The following is a 21,541-nucleotide window of genomic DNA, read 5'->3' on the forward strand; positions in this document are numbered from 1 at the left end:
AAATGTAATCGCCGCTCGCCGGGCCGTGTAGTAGTCGAGCCCAGGCCCCGCCCCCCGAGCGCGGTGTCAGAGCCAAATCGCGGCTCCGGTTGGTCGGGGCGGCGGGCAACATCTGCTCGACTCCTTCATTCAAGTGACACCGGAGCTTCCCAGGGATATTTGAGGCACCCTCCTTGCCCTCGGCCGGCCACTTCCAGCGCTTGTCCCCGCGCCGATTGCACGCTCTGGTGCAAAGACCCGGGGAGCTCTCGTCCGCTTGGCCCTTTTCGCAAAGGAGCGAGAGGGGGCGAGGCCTGCGAGCGAGCGAGTGGCGCGGGTTGCAACACCAGGACCATGTGTGCAGAGTTGGTAGGGAAACTAGTTACCGTGGCGTTGGTCTTTGCGAGCTGTGAGCCGGCCGTGGGCACGGAGGCCACCAATCCGCCGGACGGGGCCCCGGACAGAACCCCTCACCAAAAAGGGCGGCTGTCTTTGCAAGATACAGGTAGGTGGATGTTTCTCAGGAGCATCGGTGTGTCGTTCCAACCTCTGAAGGCGTCCTCGTTCAAAACAAGCAAACCAAAAAACGCACGGGAGGTTTTGCCTTGAATTTGCCACTCTCTAAACGCACATTTTCCCCACCTGGATTCTCTGAACTCAAAAATAAGCCCCCCGTGCAGAGTTTTGAGAATTCCGATGGGAAAAACGGGCATCGAGAGAGCAGCAAATCCAAGGCAAACCCTCCCGTGCTTATCCGCCGTAGCGAGTTAGTGTTCTGTTTCTGGCTGATGGGGGATTATGAGACGCGCTGCCCTGGGCTGAGCATCGCTATTTGACGAAGAGGGGTGACGAGCCCAAATCATAGGAATAGAGGCATCTGCTTCCCGGCTGCTTTGGAAGCTCTCGCTCGCCAAGCACGTGTTTCCCTATTTGAACTCCGGAGGCTGGACGGCTCGCTGCTCCACCAGCCAGCCGAGCGCCTTAAATAGGCAAAAGAAACCCGGCGCAGGTAGAAATAAAGCAGCGGGGTGGAAGTTAGAGCCAGCGGTGATTATAATGGGAGAACACCTGCTTTTTTATGGTCCTTAAACAGAAACAAAGACTTTAATAACTAGGAGCATGGGAGTCGCACGTTGCAAAACCTGCCGGCTCCAATCTCGTGTTGGTTTCGAAGGTGCTGCTAAACTCAAATCTAATCCTTTAATGTTATGCGTGATTCCGGAGGCAAAAGTTGGGGAAGGGGGAGCGTTTGCTGGTTCCAAAGATGCTGCCGGAACACAGGTTTAGTATTCGACTGGAGGGAGGTGGGGAAAGAACACTTTAAACATGCAAGGGTAAGTACAAGGGAGCAGAAACTGCGGAGTCCTCTTTTCTGCCGGGAGAGGCACGCGTGCCATGATGCAACCAACCAAGGAGGTGTCTGTTCTCCACTTCTCCTGTCTGTGATCTTTTTGATGCGCCTTGTGTGCAGAAGACAGGACGCAGTGGCCATCCCTTGGAGGAAAGAATATAGATCCTGGAAAATGAACCGATCCTGTTACTTTCTCACCAGCCATAGACAAAAAGAAGTGGAGGGGTGTAGTTTCTCCCACATGCACACACATACTTTTTGACTGTGTCCTTGCTGGCTGTTGTGGTCCTTTAGTGAAATGCGCACCCCAGCCGGAATGCACAGATGCCCTTAAGAGACTGCTGCCACATGTGAATCACTGCTCTGTGCAGTTCTCAGGATGCTGGAGCCAGGACATGTGATCGGAACCCATCGTATCCCACTCGGTGCCAACACAAGCACTACAGCTGGGCTCCTGGATGCACACGCACACCCCCAGGTCCAAGCGGCACACTTATACAACACTCCACAAAGAGCCCCTTTTTTCCCATTTTCTGCGCACAGCTTCTCTTGCGCGTATAAAACACAATGCAGTGATGATCCTCCACTAAAGGAAAGGAGGTAGAGCTGCCAGTCCATGGTGATGTTTGTACACCCATGTCCAAGCATGATCTTTTTAAAAAAGGAAATCCTTTGTCTGTGATTTTTAATTTGCACTTTTCAAGATAAGCTTTCTTTGCAGGATGCTAAACCTAAGGCTGGCTTATACTCAGCCTTTGTAAGTTCTCGGTTTTCTTTTTCTTTCATGAGTTTAAATAAAAGCCAGGAGGTGGGGGGAGCTTCTGTGATTTGAGACGACAGGTCCCAGGAAGAAGGCGGGCAGGGTGAGAATATTGGCTCTTGGAGACTCAACATTCTCACCCGTGGCTCAGTTGGAAGTTTCTCTGCAGCTTCTCCTTTGGCTTCCTTCCACTTAAAAAAAATTAATCCAAGAATTGGTTTATTAGGTATGCATTTTGATTTCTTGCAGCCGCACTCTTTAAAAATACTGTATGATACAAAAAGGTAAAACTGATGGACTTTAGGATCCTATGCCTGAATGAAAGTTTGCTGTTGCAGCTGCACAATTACCAGGCACCAGACCCCTTTGATCACACTGCTGCTTCCTTCTACGCAAACGCTTGCATGACTGCTGTAAAAATGCAAGGAGTGTGGTAGTGAAAAGCGCATCAGAATATGTTAGCAAAGAGGTTTTGTCCTCCATCTGGCCTCGTGAGTGACTTCAGTAATTTGGAGGAGATGTGCTTATGAAGCACAACTTTAGAAACTGACTGACTGTGATGGCTATTCATTTTCAGCTGAAATCCAGCACTGCCTGGTCAACGCTGGTGACGTGGGATGCAGTGTGTTCGAGTGCTTTGAAAACAATTCCTGTGAGATCCGAGGCTTACATGAGATTTGTATGACATTCCTTCACAATGCCGGGAAATTTGATGCCCAGGTAAGCATAACAAAGCTGAAAGGTATAACAGTGAGACAAATGGGCTTAGAAATTGCTAATGTTGAATTAAAAGGGATTTATTTTCTTGCTTTGATCCAACTCCCTATCTCCATTTATGTGAATGAATTTCTCTATTGTGTTCAGAAATGTCTTCTAAACCTTCTGTCTCAGCTTCATCATTCACTCTCCCACCCCAAACACATGTGTGCCATAGATCCATATCAAGTCTCACCAGTTGAAAAAAAGAACCTTAGCACTTCTTGATTGAGGCCAGATAGGCGTACTTAGTTGTCACTGTGTGTGTGAAGTGCCGACAAGTCACAGCTGACTTATGGTGACCCCTTTTTGGGGTTTTCATGGCAAGAGACTAACAGAGGTGGTTTGCCAGTGCCTTCCTCTGTATAGCAACCCTGGACTTCCTTGGTGGTCTCCCATCCAAATACTAACCAGGGCTGAACCTGATTAGCTTCTGAGATCTGACGAGATCAGGCTAGCCTGGGTCATCCAGTTGTCATTAAGACTTGTAAAACTAAAAGATCTGCTGTGCTAAAGACTTAACCCATCCCGCCACATACACTTGGTTATTCGTTGCTTGTAATCATGGCTTGTTGAGAACATGGACAAAAATGAATTTGATACATATGCTGGAACCTAACTTCTTTTGTCCCCCTAAACAATTCTAATTGATGAGGTTCACAATCTAAATGTAATTTAAATGTGTAGGGTAAAACCAGATATACTAGAGTAGAGGTTTCTGATGCTGGAAGAGGTGAACCATTATTAAGCAGATTTTTGTTTTTTAGATCTTAGTACTGCATGAATAAAATGGTCAGAAACAATTTGACTCCTTAGACAACTGACACTTTCTAGCTTAGTGAGCCAGTGTGGTGTAGTGGTTTGGAGTGGTGGACTCTGATCTGGAGAACCGGGTTTGATTCCCCACTCCTCCACATGAATGGCGGAGGCTAATCTGGTGAACTGGATTTCTTTCCGCACTACTCCACATGAAGCCAGCTGGGTGACCTTGGGCGATTCACACTCTCTCAGCCCCACCCACCTCACAGGGTGTCTGTTGTGGGGAGGGGAAGGGAAGGTGATTGCAAGCCGGTTTGAGTCTCCCTTAAGTGGTAGAGAAAGTCGGCATATAAAAACCAACTCTTTTTCTTCTTCTAATTTAATAATAAATTAAGTGGCTTACTATTCTGGTCCCTAGATGAGCCAGGCTAGCCCGAACTTGTCAGGTCGTGGCAGCTAAGTATGGTCAGCCCTGGTTAATACTTGGATGGGAGTCCACCAAGGAAGTCCAGGGTTGCTACGCGGAAGCAGGAAAAACTGGTGTGTGTCATTTTGCTGTCATGTCACAGCAGACGTAAGGCGACCCCGTAGGGTTTTCAAGGCAAGAGACGTTTGGGGGTGGTTTGCCATCGCCTGCCTCCGCATGGGCTGAGAGAGCTCTGGGAGAACTGTGACTGGCCCAAGGTCACCCAGTAGGCTTCATGTGGAGGAGTGAGGAATCGAACCTGTTACTTCAGATTAGAGTCCACCGCTTGTAACCACACTGACTGTCAGGAAAAACCTATGGGGTCGCTATAAGTCAGCTGTGACCCGACAGCCCTTTCCACCACCACCACCACCACCATGCTGCCCTTGAATACCATCCGAAATCTTCTGCCTCTGACGGGAAACACACAGAGGAGTTCTGGGTGCCAGTTCCTCTTAAGGGCTTGGTCCTGAAGGCAAAGCTTCTGCTGACGTCACTGAGGACTGCTAAGTGGCTCTCCGGCATAGATCCGCGTTCTACTAAAGCAGAGCGCCTCAGTCCAAACACAACTTTTAACCAGAAGTGTTTTTTCTGCATCCGTTATGCTTTGCCAAAACTTCAACCTGGCACACTTTCTATGGTTGGTCAAATAAATTTCAGCAGGTGAATGTTAGACCGTAAAGGCGTCCTGTGAAAACAGCCCCTCTCTACTGCTGCTTTCTTCAAGCTATCCACTGGCTCTCTAGGGCAGTGTCACACAACATTCCTTAGGCGCTGTGTGGTATTACGTTTGCCTTCTTCGTTTTCTCTCCAAACCATTTGTGCATCACTGAAGCATCCTGTTATTATGTCTTATCCAGCTACACTCCCATTTCAGCCAGGAGGGAAGGAGAACATTACGATGGGCCAGGGGCATTTGGCTTCCCTAGACCATTTGCAGTATATGTGTATGTGTGCGTTTACTGAAGATTTCAGCCCTACTTTAGCAATGCTTGGCTTAGTGAACCAGGAGGGAAAGCTGTCTTGCAGACAGAGGTTACAAGAAGATCCTTTGCTTTGAAAACAGTTCTTCCTAGAGATATTAGGCTGCCTTTCCCAGACACGTAAGGTGGTGTCTTCGTTCCACAGTTATTGGTAATAGCTGTACATTCCCTGCTTTTGAGACAGGATTGTCTTGGTTCCTTTATTGGTCTTTTTATTTTTAAGAGAACAGCAAAAGTGCCTTTTCCATTAACAGGCTTTGAGGCATTTTATGCATATTCAAATTTCACTAGAATGCGGTCAGGCTATCTCATGAGTGAGGATTGCATCATCCTTTCCATTGTCGAAAGTTCTGATTTTAAAAATTGACATCAATAGGCTTAGAAGGGTGTAATTCTGCACAGGATGGTCAATCTAATATAAAAAAAGTTAATATTGATGCCTTAGTCAGCAGAGGATGTCTCCCTCCCCCATGGTCTTCATCCTGTCTGTTTCTCTTGAAAAGAAAAGGCCAAACAAAAGAAGTCTTAACTTCTCATACCCTTTACAATGGCAATTGAATTTAGGCTACCTTTGTGTAAAACATGACTAGAAATAAGAATGAGCGTTTTAACCCATATGGTGCACTGAGCATTAAGCGTTGGTCAGCTAGGATGACCAGAAGCTTATAAGGAATGAGAGGAATGCAAGAGCATTGCCAGTTGCTTGTCATTCAGCAGGGAGAAGAAGAGCTGACCAATTACCCGGAGAATCGGAACATATCAGTGAAGCGTGACTGGCTTTCCTACTTTATGGAAGAAAGGAGCTGACATAGGGACTATTCTTCCTTGAGATTGTGATCTGGGGTCCATTTGATGGATCACAGGCATCTCTAAAGATGCAGCTTTCAAGCGTTTTGTTTCTTTTTGTCCAGCCTCACTTTTTCTCTAGTCCTTTTTGGAAGCTTAAAACGGCAAACACATGCCCTCTAATATTAATATATATAGGGTTGGATTGTTCGCATTGACAGAAGATCCATCTAGATTGGTAGGAAGGGGGGTGGTTCAGTGGTTAATTGTAAGAGGGTGTCTCTGTATGCATCACTGAATACTAAAGCTACACACTGATTCATTTAGTCATACAGAAGGCAAAGAATCATGTAGAACACCAAATCCCTACCTTCTGACAGCTAGAAAACCTGCTTAGCGCCCCTCACCCATCAGTTGCTGAGATTTTTCTAGACACTGACATTTCAGGATCTTCTACACTATTTTAAGAGGTAGATGCACTCACTACTGCATGCCAGTATTGACCCCTGTTTTTGCATGGTGTGTGTTTATTGTGTGTGTGTGTGTGTAAAGTACCGTCAAGTCACAGCTGACTTATAGCAACCCGTTAGGCTTTTCAAGGCACGAGGTGGTTTGCCATTGCCTTCTTCTGCATAGCAACCCTGAGCCTGGCCTCGGCTGGGGAGGGAGAGCGGGCAAGAAATCGAATAAATAAATATTTCTTGGTGGTCTCCCATCCAAATACTAACCAGGGCCAACCCTGCTTAGCTCCTGAGATCTGATGAGATAAGGCTAGCCTGGGCCATCCAGGTCAAGGAGTGTTGTGTATATTAAAAATCACTTATACCCCAACTTTCTCCCCCATGGGGACCCAAAATGGCTTACATAATTCTCCTCTCCTATTTTATATCCTCTCTGAGGAAGGCACTGTAGAGCTATGTTGTCACAGCAGTCCCCACCTGCCTTGTCTCTGATGATAAAGGAATCAAGTCAAGGCCTTAGCTGAAGATCTTACAGCAGGTATTCCCAATATGGTGCCAATGGGTGCATGGGCACCCACTGATGTCTTTCTTGGTGCCCACCAGCGCGGGCCAAGTCAGTAGGGTTGCCAACCTCCAGGTGGTGGCTGGAGATCTCCTGGAATTCTAACTGATCTCCAGGCAACAGCGATCAGTTCACCTGGAGAAAATGGCCACTTTGGAGGGTGGACCCTATGGCATTATACCCAATTGCAGTCTGTCCCCTCCCAAAACCCAACCCTCCTCAGGCTCCACCCCCAAAATCTCCAGATATTTCCCAACCCTAGGCAACCCTAAAAGTAAGTATAGGATGCCAACAAATATGTCTTGTTCCAACATTAAAAAAAGGTAACATGCACAAATAATTATGCAATGATAGCCAAATAGTCCGCAAATCGCAATGATCAACTGCCAACTCTTGCAATATATTCTTAAGGTTAACTTGCTGTAGACCAAGGTGGTAGCCAGGTTCTCAAAATCATCCAACAGAACACAATAATTCACATTAGCACAAGGTGAAGTTGCTGTAGACCAAGGTGGTAGCCATGTTATTATACATCTTTGAAGAATGTAAATGTGAGCATCATAATGATTAATTACTATGAACTGTATGTTTACATGATGAACTTAGCAACGGGCACACTGAGGAAGTTGTGCTAATGTGAATTATTGTGTGCTGTTGGATATTTTTGAGAACCTGGCTACCACCTTGGTCTACAGCAAGTTCACCTGAAGAATATATTGCAAGAGTTGGCAGGTGATCATTGCACTTTGTGGACTATTTGGCTATCATTGCATAATTATTTGTGCATGCTACTTGTTTAATGTTGGAACTACAAGACATATTTGTTGGCATCCTATACTGTCTTTATTGTATGTGCATTTAGAATAGAGGTGGTTTTTTTGTATTAACCGTAAAAGTAAGGCTTTTGCCCAGTAAGGCCTCTGACTGACCATCGGAGATTTGATTGGCTATGCAGATTTGTAAAAATGTTGCTTGGGCAGCAGCTGGCAGCACAGCACTAACATCCTCACTGAGTGACTGAAGGTAAGCCATGGCAGCCATTTTGTGGCTTGCTCCACCTCCTGCAGCAGTCATTTTGTGGCTATGCCCATCACACTGTGTCAGAATTCCAAAGGTGCCCACAGATTCAGAAAGGTTGGAAACCCCTGTCTTAGAGAAAGGGCGGGTTCATACAGAAGAATGGTCTCTCAGAAACCCGGGCCATTTAGGGCTTTAAAAGTTCAAGCCAGCACTTGGAATTGTCCTTGGAAGCAAACCAGAAGTCAGTATAAATGTTATAGAATGCATCTAGTCATGTTTTTTTGTTTTTTTTTAAGCATGTTCCTGTTAATCTTGTACTAGGTAAAGTTTTCAAGAGGTTTTCAAGAAGTCTTCAAAGACAGCTCCATATACTATGCATTAAAGTAATCTAACCCTGATGTGACCGGAGTATGCTTCTCCCCACCCACCAAAAAAGGAGAGATGCAGCAGGCACACAAATTGATGAAAGGTTCTTCATGTTATGAATCTCACTTGTGGAAGAAAAAAGATGGGAATAAAACCCAACCTGAAAACAAAAGCTGGGTACCCAAGGTTGGGGGGGGGGGAGAGAGAGAGAGAGAGAGAGGTGTGTGTATAAAAATACTGAAAATATAATTTATTCGAAGCGCTACCTGAAACCAACCTCCGTTGGGATCGAACTCAGGTCGTGTGCAGAGCTTGGGACTGCAAATAGCACAATGGCATTTCCTAGGGTTGATATCTGTAACCACATACCAAACGCGTTTCGGCCTATTGGGCCTTCATCAGTGGTTAATAAAAACCATGTTAAGCCTGCACACATTTATAGAAATAAATAAATACATACATACACAAACAGTTCAAATCAAACCAGGCATGTGTATAGATTGTAAAATCTATTACCAATTACTCAAACATCTGGTCAGATTGGTTCTAGTTGTAATACTGGTTTGTATATGTCCCTTAAATACAATGTGTGCAGGTATCAACCTAGTAGAGCAGTCATTTGGTCATCCAATGGTAAGACTGTATTAAGGAGCACAACCAAGCTGTGGATCTGAGCCTTTGTGGGAGTACCGGTCACACATCATGTCCATGGTCAAGTAGACCTTCCCATCAGCAGCATCACTTTCTGTCTGAACTGAGCTTCAATTTATTAGTGCTCTTCAAGGCCATTACTGATTATAGAGACAGTTATCACCACATCCACCACCCCTCTCGTGAGGAGATTGTCATCTCAATCCGCATCCTAAGGTGACCTCAGCCAGTGATTCATGTAGATGTTAAATCGCCCGGGGGAAAATTGGTAGCAAAGAACAAAGTGAAAGTATCCCATATTTTATCTTCTGGGTGGGATCAGAACCAATCAAACACCGTGCCTTTGGCATTCCTAGAATCCACCGAGGTCGGTATCAAGCTGCTGACCAATCCAAGAGAATGAACACAGTTACACTTCCCCTGTCTCTCTCCTGGTCCAGTCAGAGTGACCAAAGCATACCTTTGCCAAATCTGCATTGAAAGATGGTTCAAAATAGGTCCACATAGCAGGGATCCTCCAAAAGAAATGGGAGCTGGGCTGCCCCTATGCCCTTGTGCATCTTGCCCAGGTAGGGGAGATTCATAACCCACCAATATCTGGAGCCATCAGGAAGGCTCAAGGAGAAAAGTTTATCATCTGTAATAAATGCTTGCTATCATTAGTTTGATGTTTGAGGTTTATGTGGTTAATCAGCTTGCCAGAGAGCCTTATCTTTCAACAGCAAATTAATATTCTTAGGTATAATTTAATTTTGCATTGCAAGCCATCTGTGATAATATCCAAGATGCAGTTGCCAATATTTTTGAAACCACTGAATGGTAGAGCTGAGTAATAGCAATCAAAGGAGTATACAACTATTTTCCACATAGTTCACAATAAAACACACACACACACACACATATTGCTCTCCTCCAGTATCTGTTGACCACTTACGTGGTTATATAGCTGTATATTTATATATAGTCTTCAGCGCTATTAGCTATGTTGTCATTCCATGACGATGACTGTGAAAAATGTCACACAGACTTAATGAGTAAATGAAATGTTGGAGAAGCTACATCTTCAACAGAATGTTAAGGGGCCAATTTGAATAGAGTACACATTACACAGTGGTGCTGAAAGGGCTTCCGTGTGACCTTCTCTGTGGTTCAACCAGTTATGGGGTACTTCGACACATGCCGAATAATGCACTTTCAGTGCACTTTGAAACCGGATTTTACTGTGTGAAATGGCAAAATCCACTTGCAAATGTCTGTTAAAATGCATTATTCGGCATTTGTGACAGTGTCCATTGTTTCCACACCTGCAACATTGATTAGTGGTGGCCCTTGGCATTGATATGGATAGTATATATTGCAACTGGGAAGCCTTGTGATGAATGGCTTTCAGATCTTTCAACCCCTCTCCCCTTCCAGTCCTACATGGAGCTGGCTCTTCCAGACATTCATTTATCAACTTCCAGAGGTGACAGTTGTATACCATCCTTCATGCTCAGTGGAGATGAATACAAGTGTGCTTTTTTCCCAACTTTTCTTCAGGGGAAATCTTTCATTAAAGATGCTCTGAGATGCAAGGCTCATGCCTTACGGCACAGATTCAGCTGCATCAGTCGCAAGTGCCCCGCCATCAAGGATATGGTCTTCCAGTTACAGCGAGAATGCTACCAGAAGCACGATCTTTGCTCTGCGGCTAAAGAGAACGTCCATGTCATTGTGGAGATGATTCATTTCAAAGACTTGCTGCAGCATGAGTAAGTAGGCATCGCGTAGAGCTTGGCACAGCAACCAAATGTGGGAGGGAATCTCACATGGAAAACCTGCCTTCTCTACTGCCAGTGGCTGCAATGAATACTGGTAGCGTTCCTGCGGGGATGATTTTGCTGCAGTTCCAAGTGAAACTGCTTGTCCCCCTCAATGTATTGGTCTGAAAATGTACGTACAGCTAGTGGAGACTAAATACCACTGGTGCTGTTTCCATACCACTGGTGCTGTTTCCAAACCATTAGTGTAATTTATTCATGTAAATAAGTCACAGGGTGGCCTTTGCACAAGTATGATAGTATGTTGGTCAAAGCAAAGAGGGATAAAAGTATGAAGTTCCCAGCTATTAAGGATCACTTCACGTAAAATGTAAGTGGCCTTTGCAAAAAGATTGCCAGCAGTCTTCCCACCTCACCCCCTCAAACCTGTTCAGGGTTGCCATTCCCACATCTAGATTTACCCCTTGGAAGACCTGAGTGCTACTTTACACATTATGGTAGGGTACATCCACATCTAACCCATATGTTAAAATAGCTTCGCATCACAATTTCACACTTTGTGTGCCACCGAAATACAGTAAGGGAAGTTTAACCCATGTATTTCCATGTTGTATCTTCAGTGGGGGGGAACCCCCCCCCCAAAAAAAAACATCATTGCCTCACACACTACAGGGCAGAATTCGATTGTGTACTGGGGTCTAAGATAATGTGTGATGTGGCCCTGAGTCAAGTTCCTACAAGCTTCCTATGTGACTGGATTAAGCTGCTTGGATGTGTTCATATAAAACCATATCTTTGGGCAAGTATCAGTAGCCCTAAGAGAGAATTCCACATTATGCCCAGGATTGCAAGCATTGTAAGTGTAATCCCTGGTTAACTGTAACAAAAGGAGTTAATATTAATACCTTTGAGACAGGTGTTCCTGATGTAACCTAGCTGGAAATATTGGTTAATAGATCTCTTTATCACTTCAGTAAACAACATCTCAAAAACTTCACCTCCCTTCTTATTTAACTTAATTAATAAGGGATATACAACAAAGTTGGTAGAGGGTTCAGTGTTATCATAGGAATAATTGTCCTATACTACATGGATAGGAACTTGGATGCCTAGTTAGGAACAGGGGAGGAGCATGTCAAGCTAGATATTATTAATGGTATTTTTGGTGTATCAAATAAAAATCAAGCCATGGTTTCCATCTTCAAAAAGTTATAAATGTTGTTTCTAGCATTCTAAAACATGCAAAAGATCAAAGACAGAAATGCTGCTAGTGTGAAAAATGAACACTAATGTATTCATACTAATGCTTCTTTTTGGTGTAGGGCATCATCATAATCGTCATAATATTGGTGTGTGGGGGGGAGAATGACCATCTTTGCAAACACCTGAATCCTCTATACCTGAATCCTCTACTACTGCAGACAGACTAACACGGCTACCCACTGTGAATTACCTCTATACCTGAGTTTCATACACATGCCGAATCATAGCAAGAGGCCAATTTTTTGTGACTGGCTGGCACAGTTCTTACTGTTAATATCTAATCTGCCAAGGTATGGGTATGAATATTCCAGTTACCTCTCTGAATGTCCATAAACCTCCATTTCCCCACATCAGCTCTACAGAGAGTTACAAACTGATCCTGAAAATGTGTCATTGCTGCTATTTGGAGCTGGTAAATTCTGAGGGAGATCGGCTTCCTTCTTGTTAGGTCAGGAGACACTTGAAAGGAATACAATGTTGACAGCTTCTACACCCTATACTGTGGAACCATTTGTTACTGCTTACTAAAATTAACTGTGAAGGGACAATTTCCCCCCCACACACACACACACACAGATTGTCCTTTAAGCCTTCTGAGAGTAAATATTTGATTGAGGCCTTTGCTTTGGGATGAGGCTGGCATGGAAGCATCAATTTGCTCGGATATTGAAAAGAGAGGCTCATCAAATTGTATAGGAATTAGGCACTTCAGTCGCTGAATCAACGTGGGAGAGACTCATGATTCACAATTATATGTGATACTTGCTGTTTGGAGGGCACAATTGGAAAGGTCTGTTACAAGTGCAGTTGTATGCAAGTAGAGGCTGCCCCATTTCCATCTGTATTGGAGAATGTTCCATGTATGGGTTTCTTTTGCATACGTAAACTGTTCTGTGCTGCCAAGAATGGGACGGCCCCCGTTCTCAGGTAGTGCCTAATTGTGCCCTACCCTCTTGAATCAGGCTGTATGCCTTTGAAGGTATTCTTTTCAAACAGAGGTAGAGCCCAGAACTCTGGTTTGTGGGTGTCCAGCTTTTCAGATTTTAGAAGTGCACGTGAATTAATATTTCACATCTGCCTGCATATGCGCAACCTCACGGTAGCGTCTGGCATTTGTAATACAGTTTGTGACGTTGTGCCGGGGGAGGGAATTTGGTACACTTCAACCCAAAGCTTACTTACTGAGTATGGGACAGAGAAAGTCATCCCATATGCTAAAATATCCTCAAAGCCATCACAGCTAGTTGATTGTTTTTCTAAAGTGAGAGCTTAGCTTTTCAGGAACCCGTAGCTCAGATATAAGACGCCATATTCCATTTGGAATTCCATCCACATGTCATCAGAAAACGAAGAATCTCTCGCTGCCATCTGCTCTTGTAGTATTTGTTTTATTTACTACAGCAGTGTCTACAGCGTTTTATTTACTACAGCAGTGTCTACAGCGCCTACTCTGTTGGTAACATGAATGCAACAGACACATCCTTACATGCATTTGTAAATGTTTTATGCATGAGCAAGACATCAGCCAATTTTGGACTATGTTGCATCATGCCTCATCCATATAGGATATGACTCAATTAATTTAAGAACAGGCAGGCCTTTTTTTCCCGGCGGATGGCATAGTGCCAGGTATGGTAATGGTTTTGTCTGTGGATCAGACTGGCACAAAACATTTCTTGACTCAATCTGCTTTGGAGTCACAAGTCTGTGGCATGCTGAGTGAGATAAGGAGTATGGTTTGTATCCAGAGTACCATAAGAGGAGGTCTGCTGACAGAAGAGAAATTTCTCACCTCCCCTTTCCCACTGCAGCCTACTAAGCTGCCTGAAATGCTGCTCACGGGAGGTGGGGAACCCTCAGGTGCAGCGTGTGGGAGACAAAACGGGGGTGGACAAACTTTTTTTTTTTTCCTGAGAGACTTGAAGTATTTATTTATATTTATTTACAATGTTTGTTAGCCTCCTTTCTTCCCAACAGAGCTCAAGGCGGCTTACAGTATAAGTAAAACACATAAAATAAAGTACATAAAAATGCATAAAACCAAAATTTAAAATCACAGTTTAGGACTGATTTATTCAAATTCAATCCTAAAATAAAATACACGCAAGGCCTAAATGTCAATATTAATTTGTATAGAAAAATACAATTTTAAAAAAAATTAGAGGAAAGTGTGATAAACTTGTCCAGCAGAGCTGGCTGTGAATTTGCTGTCTCTGTGTTGGCTGTGGAAGGTTGTTCTAAAAAGTCTGAATGCTTTTAAATTGATAAATTATACATTTTTATCTGCTTCCATTTAGTTAATTTACGCCTTTGCAACTTGTGCACCACCTTGAGTCCAAGGAGATAAGGTGGGACAGAAATGCTTTAAAATAAATCAATAAAATGGGATGGGGGGATTGGCAAAAATCCCCCTCCACTTCTGCTGACAGAAATGCCTTCTGTCCTCAGATCAACCCCTAGGTGTCTCAGATTCTTTTGGGCTCCTGTCCTGAAATCCATAATTAGATACAATTGTAAATGGCTAGTAGGTAAACATCTGCCAGATCAGTACTTCTCAAACTTTGTTCTGGGGGAACCTTGGGCTCCCCAGGAGCATATCAGGGATTTCTCAATCAATTAGTAATAGTGGGCAAATTTTGTTGAAAGATACCGTGCTCATCATTCTTGTTTGAATGGGCATCTGCAGGAGAGTGTTGGGCACGAGTCACATTCTCAATTCAAGTAGGGCAGTAGTAAGGCTCAGTAGACCTGCCCTGTGCTTCACGTAGGCTGTGTTCATCCTAGGGCACATTGAATCCTCTGCAGTGGACTGGAGTTTCATGGGCAAGGGTTCATCAGCAGATGTTAATACAGAAAGGGCTTTTTAAAGGTGGTGGTGAAAAGTGCCATCAAGTCTCAGCCGATTTATGGTGACCTCAGATGGTTTTCAAGCCAAGAGAAGAACAGAGGTGGTTTGCCATTGCCTGACTCTGTGTAGTGGCCCTGGACTTCCTTGGTGGTTTCCCATTAGGGTTGCCAGCTCCGGGTTGGGAAATATCTGGAGATTTTGGCGGCGGAGCCTGAGGAGGACAGGGTTTGAAGAAGGGAGGGACTTCAATGCCAAAGCGGCCATTTTCTCCAGGTGAACTGATCTCTGTCGGCTGGAGATCAGTTGTAATAGCAGATCGCCAACCACCACCTGGAGGTTGGCAACCCTATCTCCCATCCAGGTACTAACCATGGCCAATCCTGCTTAGTTTCTGAGATCTGATGGGTTCAGACTAACCTGAGCCATCCAGATCAGGGCCAGTGAAAGTAGAAAGTTTGAAAAAATTGTCCAAGTTCTCCATGTAGAATCAAATAGTTTGTAAATTTAAAATATACTTGATTTTTTCAAGATGCATTCAAAAGAAGTTAATGGCCATGGCCTGCACACAGATTTCTCTCTTTTCCCCAGGAAAGTGCTTTTAGCAGAGATCCTAGCCCTGGGCATTTTCACTAGGTACTATGCTTAAAGAAAAACAAAAAAATTAGATTCTCAGAATTCTCCTAGTATTCTTCTAGACAGGAGAGGAAGCATCCCTTCTCTTCCTCCTTTGTTTAGGCCTTTGGATTAAATAACAGCACATGTAGACAGTTGTGCAATGCTTTGCTTATGTGTGGGGGATTTTCTGGCTGGCCAAGCCAGCCAGTGATGAGTTTGTAGCCTGAGGAATGAGATCAAATCATTACCAGAGTACAAGTTAACCATAAGTACATATTACATGTTCTCACAAGAATCCATATGCAGCAGTGCTTTCAGCTCTGTAGGAAACTGCCTTCTTTCACATGGGAAGAGGATTGCTTAACATTTAGCATCCCTTGTCTTCATTAATAAATCAGAGGAAAAGGTTAGCGATGAGAGGAGGTGATTGGCAGCGGAAGGGACTCTTTTCCCCCCACAAAGCATGCACTACAACAATTACCAAGATTTTCAATGCTGACGAGTCCAGATTTTCCAGCAGTCGTTTCCCCAACCACAATTGCATGGTCAAGATATGCCAATACAGTAGAATTCTACCCTTCAACCTATAATACTCTGCTGTGTATTTAAGGCGCCATAGCATGTGAAGCATAGCCTACCCAGGTTTCAAATTTTGGAAGGAATGCTTTCCAAGGGACGATTAAGTGGTAGCGAGCTAAAGAAAGCCTTGACCTGGCTAGCCCAGGCTAGCCCTGTCTCCTCAGATCTCAGAAGCTAAGCAGGGTCAGCCATGGTCAGTGTTTGGAAAGGAGACCGCCAAGGAATACCAGGGTTGTGACTTGGAGGCAGGAAATGGGAAACCTCTTCTGAATGTCTCTTGCCTTGAAAACCCCACAGGGTTGTCATAAGTCAGCTATGACTTGACCGCCAAAAAAATAAAATAAATAAATAACGAAATGGCCTGGCTGATAACTCTGCTTGATTTCACAGAATAACTAATGCAGCTTCATAGGCACAGGTATTGTTGGGGGGCTGAATTATGCATCATTGGGAAGACTTGTGACCCAGAATTCACTGCAGCTATATATATTAAGCCCAGAGGCACTAGGAATTCGTTTTTTGAGCCTCATCTCAGAGCCAGAAACTGTTCATTGGTGAAAAGCCCGATTAGTTTTATAGATAAGCTAATGGATGCTTATGCCGTTCTAGAACCTAGAAGCAAACAAAGTATTTCCATAATCAGGATTGTGTGTGTCGCGTATTGGCCATGACAGCACAGACTCTGCAATTTTGAATTTGTATTCTTAAAGGCCAGGGGGCGTGTTAAATGACTGGAGTAATATGTTTTCCCCACAAGAGAATTGACAAGGAATTGGGTTGCCTGAAGAAGTCCAGCACATGATGGAGCTACTTATCACCACATTTTCAGCAGGAAACAACCGTCTACAATTTCATGATTCGAAAACGATACCAGATTCTGTGCTAGTACAGATGTACAATAGTGTGTCGATGTCTGTGAATGAAGCATTCTTAGGAGGAGCCCTATTGAACAAAGTGTGACTTACTTCTGAGGAAACATGCATAGGATCAAACTCATTGGCTTGAATTAAACTTGAGGTGCACGTATTTGTCTTTGGTTGCCATCTAAATGGTTTACCATGAAAACTAAAAGCTCTTTGAAAAAATACTCAGAATCTGTTTGTTTTTTTCAAAGAAAGCAGGGAATCTGAAGGTCAAACAAGACAAGATTATGAAATATGTGTGTAAGGATCTCTATCACGTCTTTTTATTGTTAAAATGCAACCACAAATCAGATCAGTGCAGGGGTGTAACTCTTGACCATTTTCCTGGTTTCAAACAGCCCTCAGAGCTGCTTTTTACCATATTGTTTGAAATACTTAGATTGCCTGTATGTTGCTTGTATGTCTGCTCCCGTGTGACAAACAGAAGCCCCAAAGGGCTGTCAGAGGTCAGGAGAAAGAGTTTTCCTCACTGCAGCCTTGATGTCGTTTCCTTAACAACTGTTATTCACCGATTAAAATGTGCTGGAGGTCCATTCATAGATCTTCCGGAATCACATCTGGTTTGACCTTGAACACATGAAGCTGCCTTATACTGAATCAGACCCTTGGTCCATCAAAGTCAGTATTGTCTACTCAGACCGGCAGCGGCTCTCCAGGGTCTCAGGCAGGGGTCTTTCCCATCACCTACTTGCCTGGTCCCTTTAACTGGAGATGCTGGGGATTGAACCTGGAACCTTCTGCATGCAAAGCAGAGGCTCTACCACTGAGCCACAGCCCCTCCCCTAGCAGCTCTCCAGGGTCTCAGGCAGAGAAAGGTCTTTCCCATCGCCTTCTTGCCTAGCCCTTTCACTGGAGATGCCCGGGATTGAACCTGGGACCTTTTGCATGCTGAGCAGAGGCTCTACCACTGAGCCACAGCCCCACCCCTTGATTCTACAGCAGTTTTATTAGGGCTGGTGGTGCTTATTAGGGTATTTTTTAATGCTATTGATGATCTCCACACCTTAAAATAAAAAAAGAACATTCTATTTCGTACGATTCTGAGGTAACTTGTCTAGGTGACAAACGAGAACAGCAGCTGAGCTGTTTCATTTCCAAGGCCTTCTGCTGAGGACATGATTACTTTTTTGACAGTACTTATAAAATTGCTAGTGTGTATTCCAGAATATGATTTTTGGTAGTGGTTATAACACTGTTAGAGAGAGGAGAGAGAGTCTGTAGAACCAACAACATGTATACAGATTTTCGTAGCACAAATAGATGTTAAGAGTTTGTGCCAATTAACCAGGCTTATTACCAGTCATCATAGTTGAAAATAACTGCACTATGAGGCAATAAACCACTGATTTTTTTTCCTCACCACTGATGGTATTTTGTCAAGTCTATCAGTCTGTGGTCAAAATTATATACTTCTTACCTCTCAAATGTGATCTGATCATGTTTCTAGAAAACCCATATTGTGGTTCCTAACAAATCTACAATTTAGTGCGGCACTTAACCAAACCACTATGTTCCATATCAGAGTGAAACTCCACATCGAGTTCTTTTCCTCCTTACTATTTGGTACAAATTATCACTATTTGTATGTTCTTGCACTGGGCATTTACCTGCTTCTGCCATCATCAGCCAGTTATGTGGAATGGAAGGAAGGATATATGTTATACAACAATGTCAGTATAATGAAACAAAAGGGACAAGAAAACTTGGCACGGGTTGCCATGTTTTATGGCACCCCACATTCCTTATAACTTGTAGCTACACTTTTAGCCATGGGAAATGGTATTAGGTCAGTAATAAGAGCACATAGTTTGGCTGCAATAGATCCCAGCTTCAAACTCTGGCTTCTCCAATTTAATGGAGAAGCAGGTGATGACTTGTTCTCCGCCTGAGACCCTGAAAAGCTTCTGCCTATTGTAATGGAAAGACAAGTAATTCTGAATTGGTATAAGGCAGCTTCGTTTATTACTTCAGTTCTGCTTTCTTCAATGAAAGCAATTATGGGGTCTTATAAAAATATGAGGGGCTGGAGCTAGACTAAACTGGCAATTTCTGCTGACACCCCTTTCTGGCTGCAGGTTCTGCTAAGAGTTCCCTATCCCTCAGGAACAACATTTTGTGGAAATCGATGAGCTACAGTGAAAGGTGGGAGGCAGGAAATCCCATTCTGCCATTGGAAAATTTACAGTCCGTTCCCGAGGGGGGGAGCCAAAGCTTCATAGGAGCCAGTGTGACGCTGCGATAATGGGCACTAGGGATAATGGGCACTTACACCATCCCAGATGACACACGCGCTGGTGCCTGGATGCCTCAGAGCGGTACAGGCCACTGCAGCCGCCACACCAAGACCTAAATCCCAGAAGAGGCATGCCGCGCTGGTGGCAGGGGGGTGTTCCAAGGGCTGCAGCTGATGTTAGTCAGATTCTAACCCCCTTCACCCCGGGAACGCCCCCTTGAGTGTTGGGGATAAAGTAACATGGAAAGCTTCATTAGCCTTCACACAGGGGGACTTGGCATTTGGAACTTAACAAAGACAACATTCCCTCAGTACTATTAGTAAAATCTCTGCTTCCAAGCAAGAAATTAGCAAGGCACAAGAAGTATCCACATCTTCAGCAAAAGTTACTTTTACATCTCTACGTAATGTACAAACTTTGTAAGTGCCAAGTGAAATCACTTCCTACGTATGCCGGCAAAATTGTTGACCACTAGCCACAAACTTGATAATCTTAATGAAATTACATTGATATGAGCAGTGAAGGAGAATATAAGGTCGAACAAGCCTGTATAGATTGGTGATCAATGGCCAAAAGCAACGACAAGCTATGTACGAGTGTCCATAGGGGCCCTGAGATACCTCATGGTTTTTCTTCTTGCCTGAGACTGCAAAAAGGAGGAGGGTTCCAAGAACCTGAAGGCCATAATGTTTGGCTGGGGTGCTGAATTCATTTCAGTGGGTCACAAGTTGGCAGGCCGGAGGTAAAATGACCGTCTGCTTACGTGTTGGTGTATAACTTGCTGTTCTTTTATAACCACCTTCCATCCTCTTATTTTTCCCCCCTTAGACCATATGTCGACTTAGTGAACATCCTGCTCACTTGCGGAGAGGAGGTCAGAGAAGCCATCACACAGAGTGTCCAGGCACAGTGTGAGCAGAATTGGGGGAGCCTGTGTTCTGTCTTGAGTTTCTGCACCTCGGTCCCACGTGGAGATTCTGCGCTGGAACCAGAGAGGAAACCAAACGAAATCTTCAGATCCCCTGCCAGCCAAGGGGACGTCATAGTCCACCCTGAATCTGACCCCAGAGAGAACTCCCGAAGCACCAGAGGGGAAAGAGGCAGCCGGCTCTCAATGAATCCTCACATTCGCTCTAAAGCCGGGAGCCACAATCCCAAAATGGCCCATGGGGTAATTGAACAGGCCGAAGAACTGTCTGAGTTCTCCGACATCCGAAGGTGAAAGGAGCACGCGGCCCTTCCTTCCTCATCCACCAGAAACTTCCTCCATTACGTCCATCTTCTTATCTAGGGGCATTCCAAAAATATTTACAATATAGAGGGGTGGTGTCAGGCACAGGGCATTGTGAGAAATACGGCCGTGTCAGTGTAGGTATTCTAAGCAACAGAGGAAAAGCAATGGCTATTAGTTATTGATTGTATCCAGCAAATTCAGTCTGTAGGTGCAACAGAATGTTTTCATTTAAATTATTTTATTCCTTCAAAAGAGGACATAAGGAGATTGGATGCAGGGAGTGGCGGTGGTTTGTTTCTTTATCAGGGATAGAGGTTGAACTGGTCTAAATTTTCATTTGTCCACTATTGGCTCGGTGTGTATGGTAGTTTCAGCATTTAGTCTCTAGTTGTCTACTCTCTGTCAGAGGCCACAAGGTGGCTGCTAAAATGGAGTTCTATATCGGGGAACTTTCTGTTTCAAACTAAGCAGTTTCTCTGAGCCATTTGTTCCTGCCTGGGAGACACCACCTGCCTTAAGTGTCCCTTTAATTGGTTTTGTGTGGATCACCGGTAACCTTTTCTCCCTATTGTTATAGTCTCCTCAGGAAATCAGGTGATTACATAACCAAATTATGGACAAGGTGATTGGATCTTTTCAGCTACCCTAGTTTCACGTCAACCTGTTTTTCAGAAGACCTGCAAAATGGCGCCTGGCTTCTGACTGAAACAGGTTTCCTAAATACGGCGTATAAATGCTCCACCGACACTTGTTTATACATGCTGTACTTTTTTGGAGGCTTGATGAAAACCTCTATTTTCTGGCTACTTGATATCAAGACCATGGGGGTGGGGGGGGGGTAAGGGGGAAACAGTGTTCCAAGCCTGACTGAAGTGCCAAAGAAATGGTAACACTGGTAACCCAAGCACTACAAAATTAGTGAATCAGGTTAGTGAACTGAAATAAGCTTAGTCTTCCTGACATTCAGTCCTAAGAACAATTTATTGAAAATAAGACATTTATTTCTTTTTAAAATTTACTTCCAGTAAGGGTGCTTTGGATTACATCCCATGTGATCCAGAGTTAATACAACACTCCACCTTCGCGGTTAAATGTATCTATTTATCATTTCCTAAGATCATTCAGGGTGCTGCAGACATCAGCCGCTACATCCGAAAGGGTGGAGAGCGGTAGGTCTTAAACCCT

The 21,541-nt window shown here is 44.2% G+C and overlaps 1 protein-coding gene across 1 annotated transcript; it reads left to right on the forward strand.

Moving 5' to 3' along the window:
- Window positions 1-331: 331 nt before the first annotated feature.
- STC2 (stanniocalcin 2) lies at window positions 332-20,736 on the forward strand. Its single transcript, XM_056863653.1, has 4 exons — window positions 332-484; window positions 2,668-2,810; window positions 10,440-10,651; window positions 19,951-20,736. The coding sequence occupies exons 1-4, from the start codon at window positions 334-336 to the stop codon at window positions 20,342-20,344; spliced, it is 900 nt and encodes a 299-aa protein (XP_056719631.1). The 5' UTR covers window positions 332-333; the 3' UTR covers window positions 20,345-20,736.
- The last annotated feature ends 805 nt before the right edge of the window (window positions 20,737-21,541 follow it).

The sequence above is a fragment of the Euleptes europaea genome, chromosome 1 (genome assembly GCF_029931775.1).
Source record: "Euleptes europaea isolate rEulEur1 chromosome 1, rEulEur1.hap1, whole genome shotgun sequence".
In the NCBI taxonomy this organism is placed as follows: Eukaryota; Metazoa; Chordata; class Lepidosauria; order Squamata; family Sphaerodactylidae; genus Euleptes; species Euleptes europaea.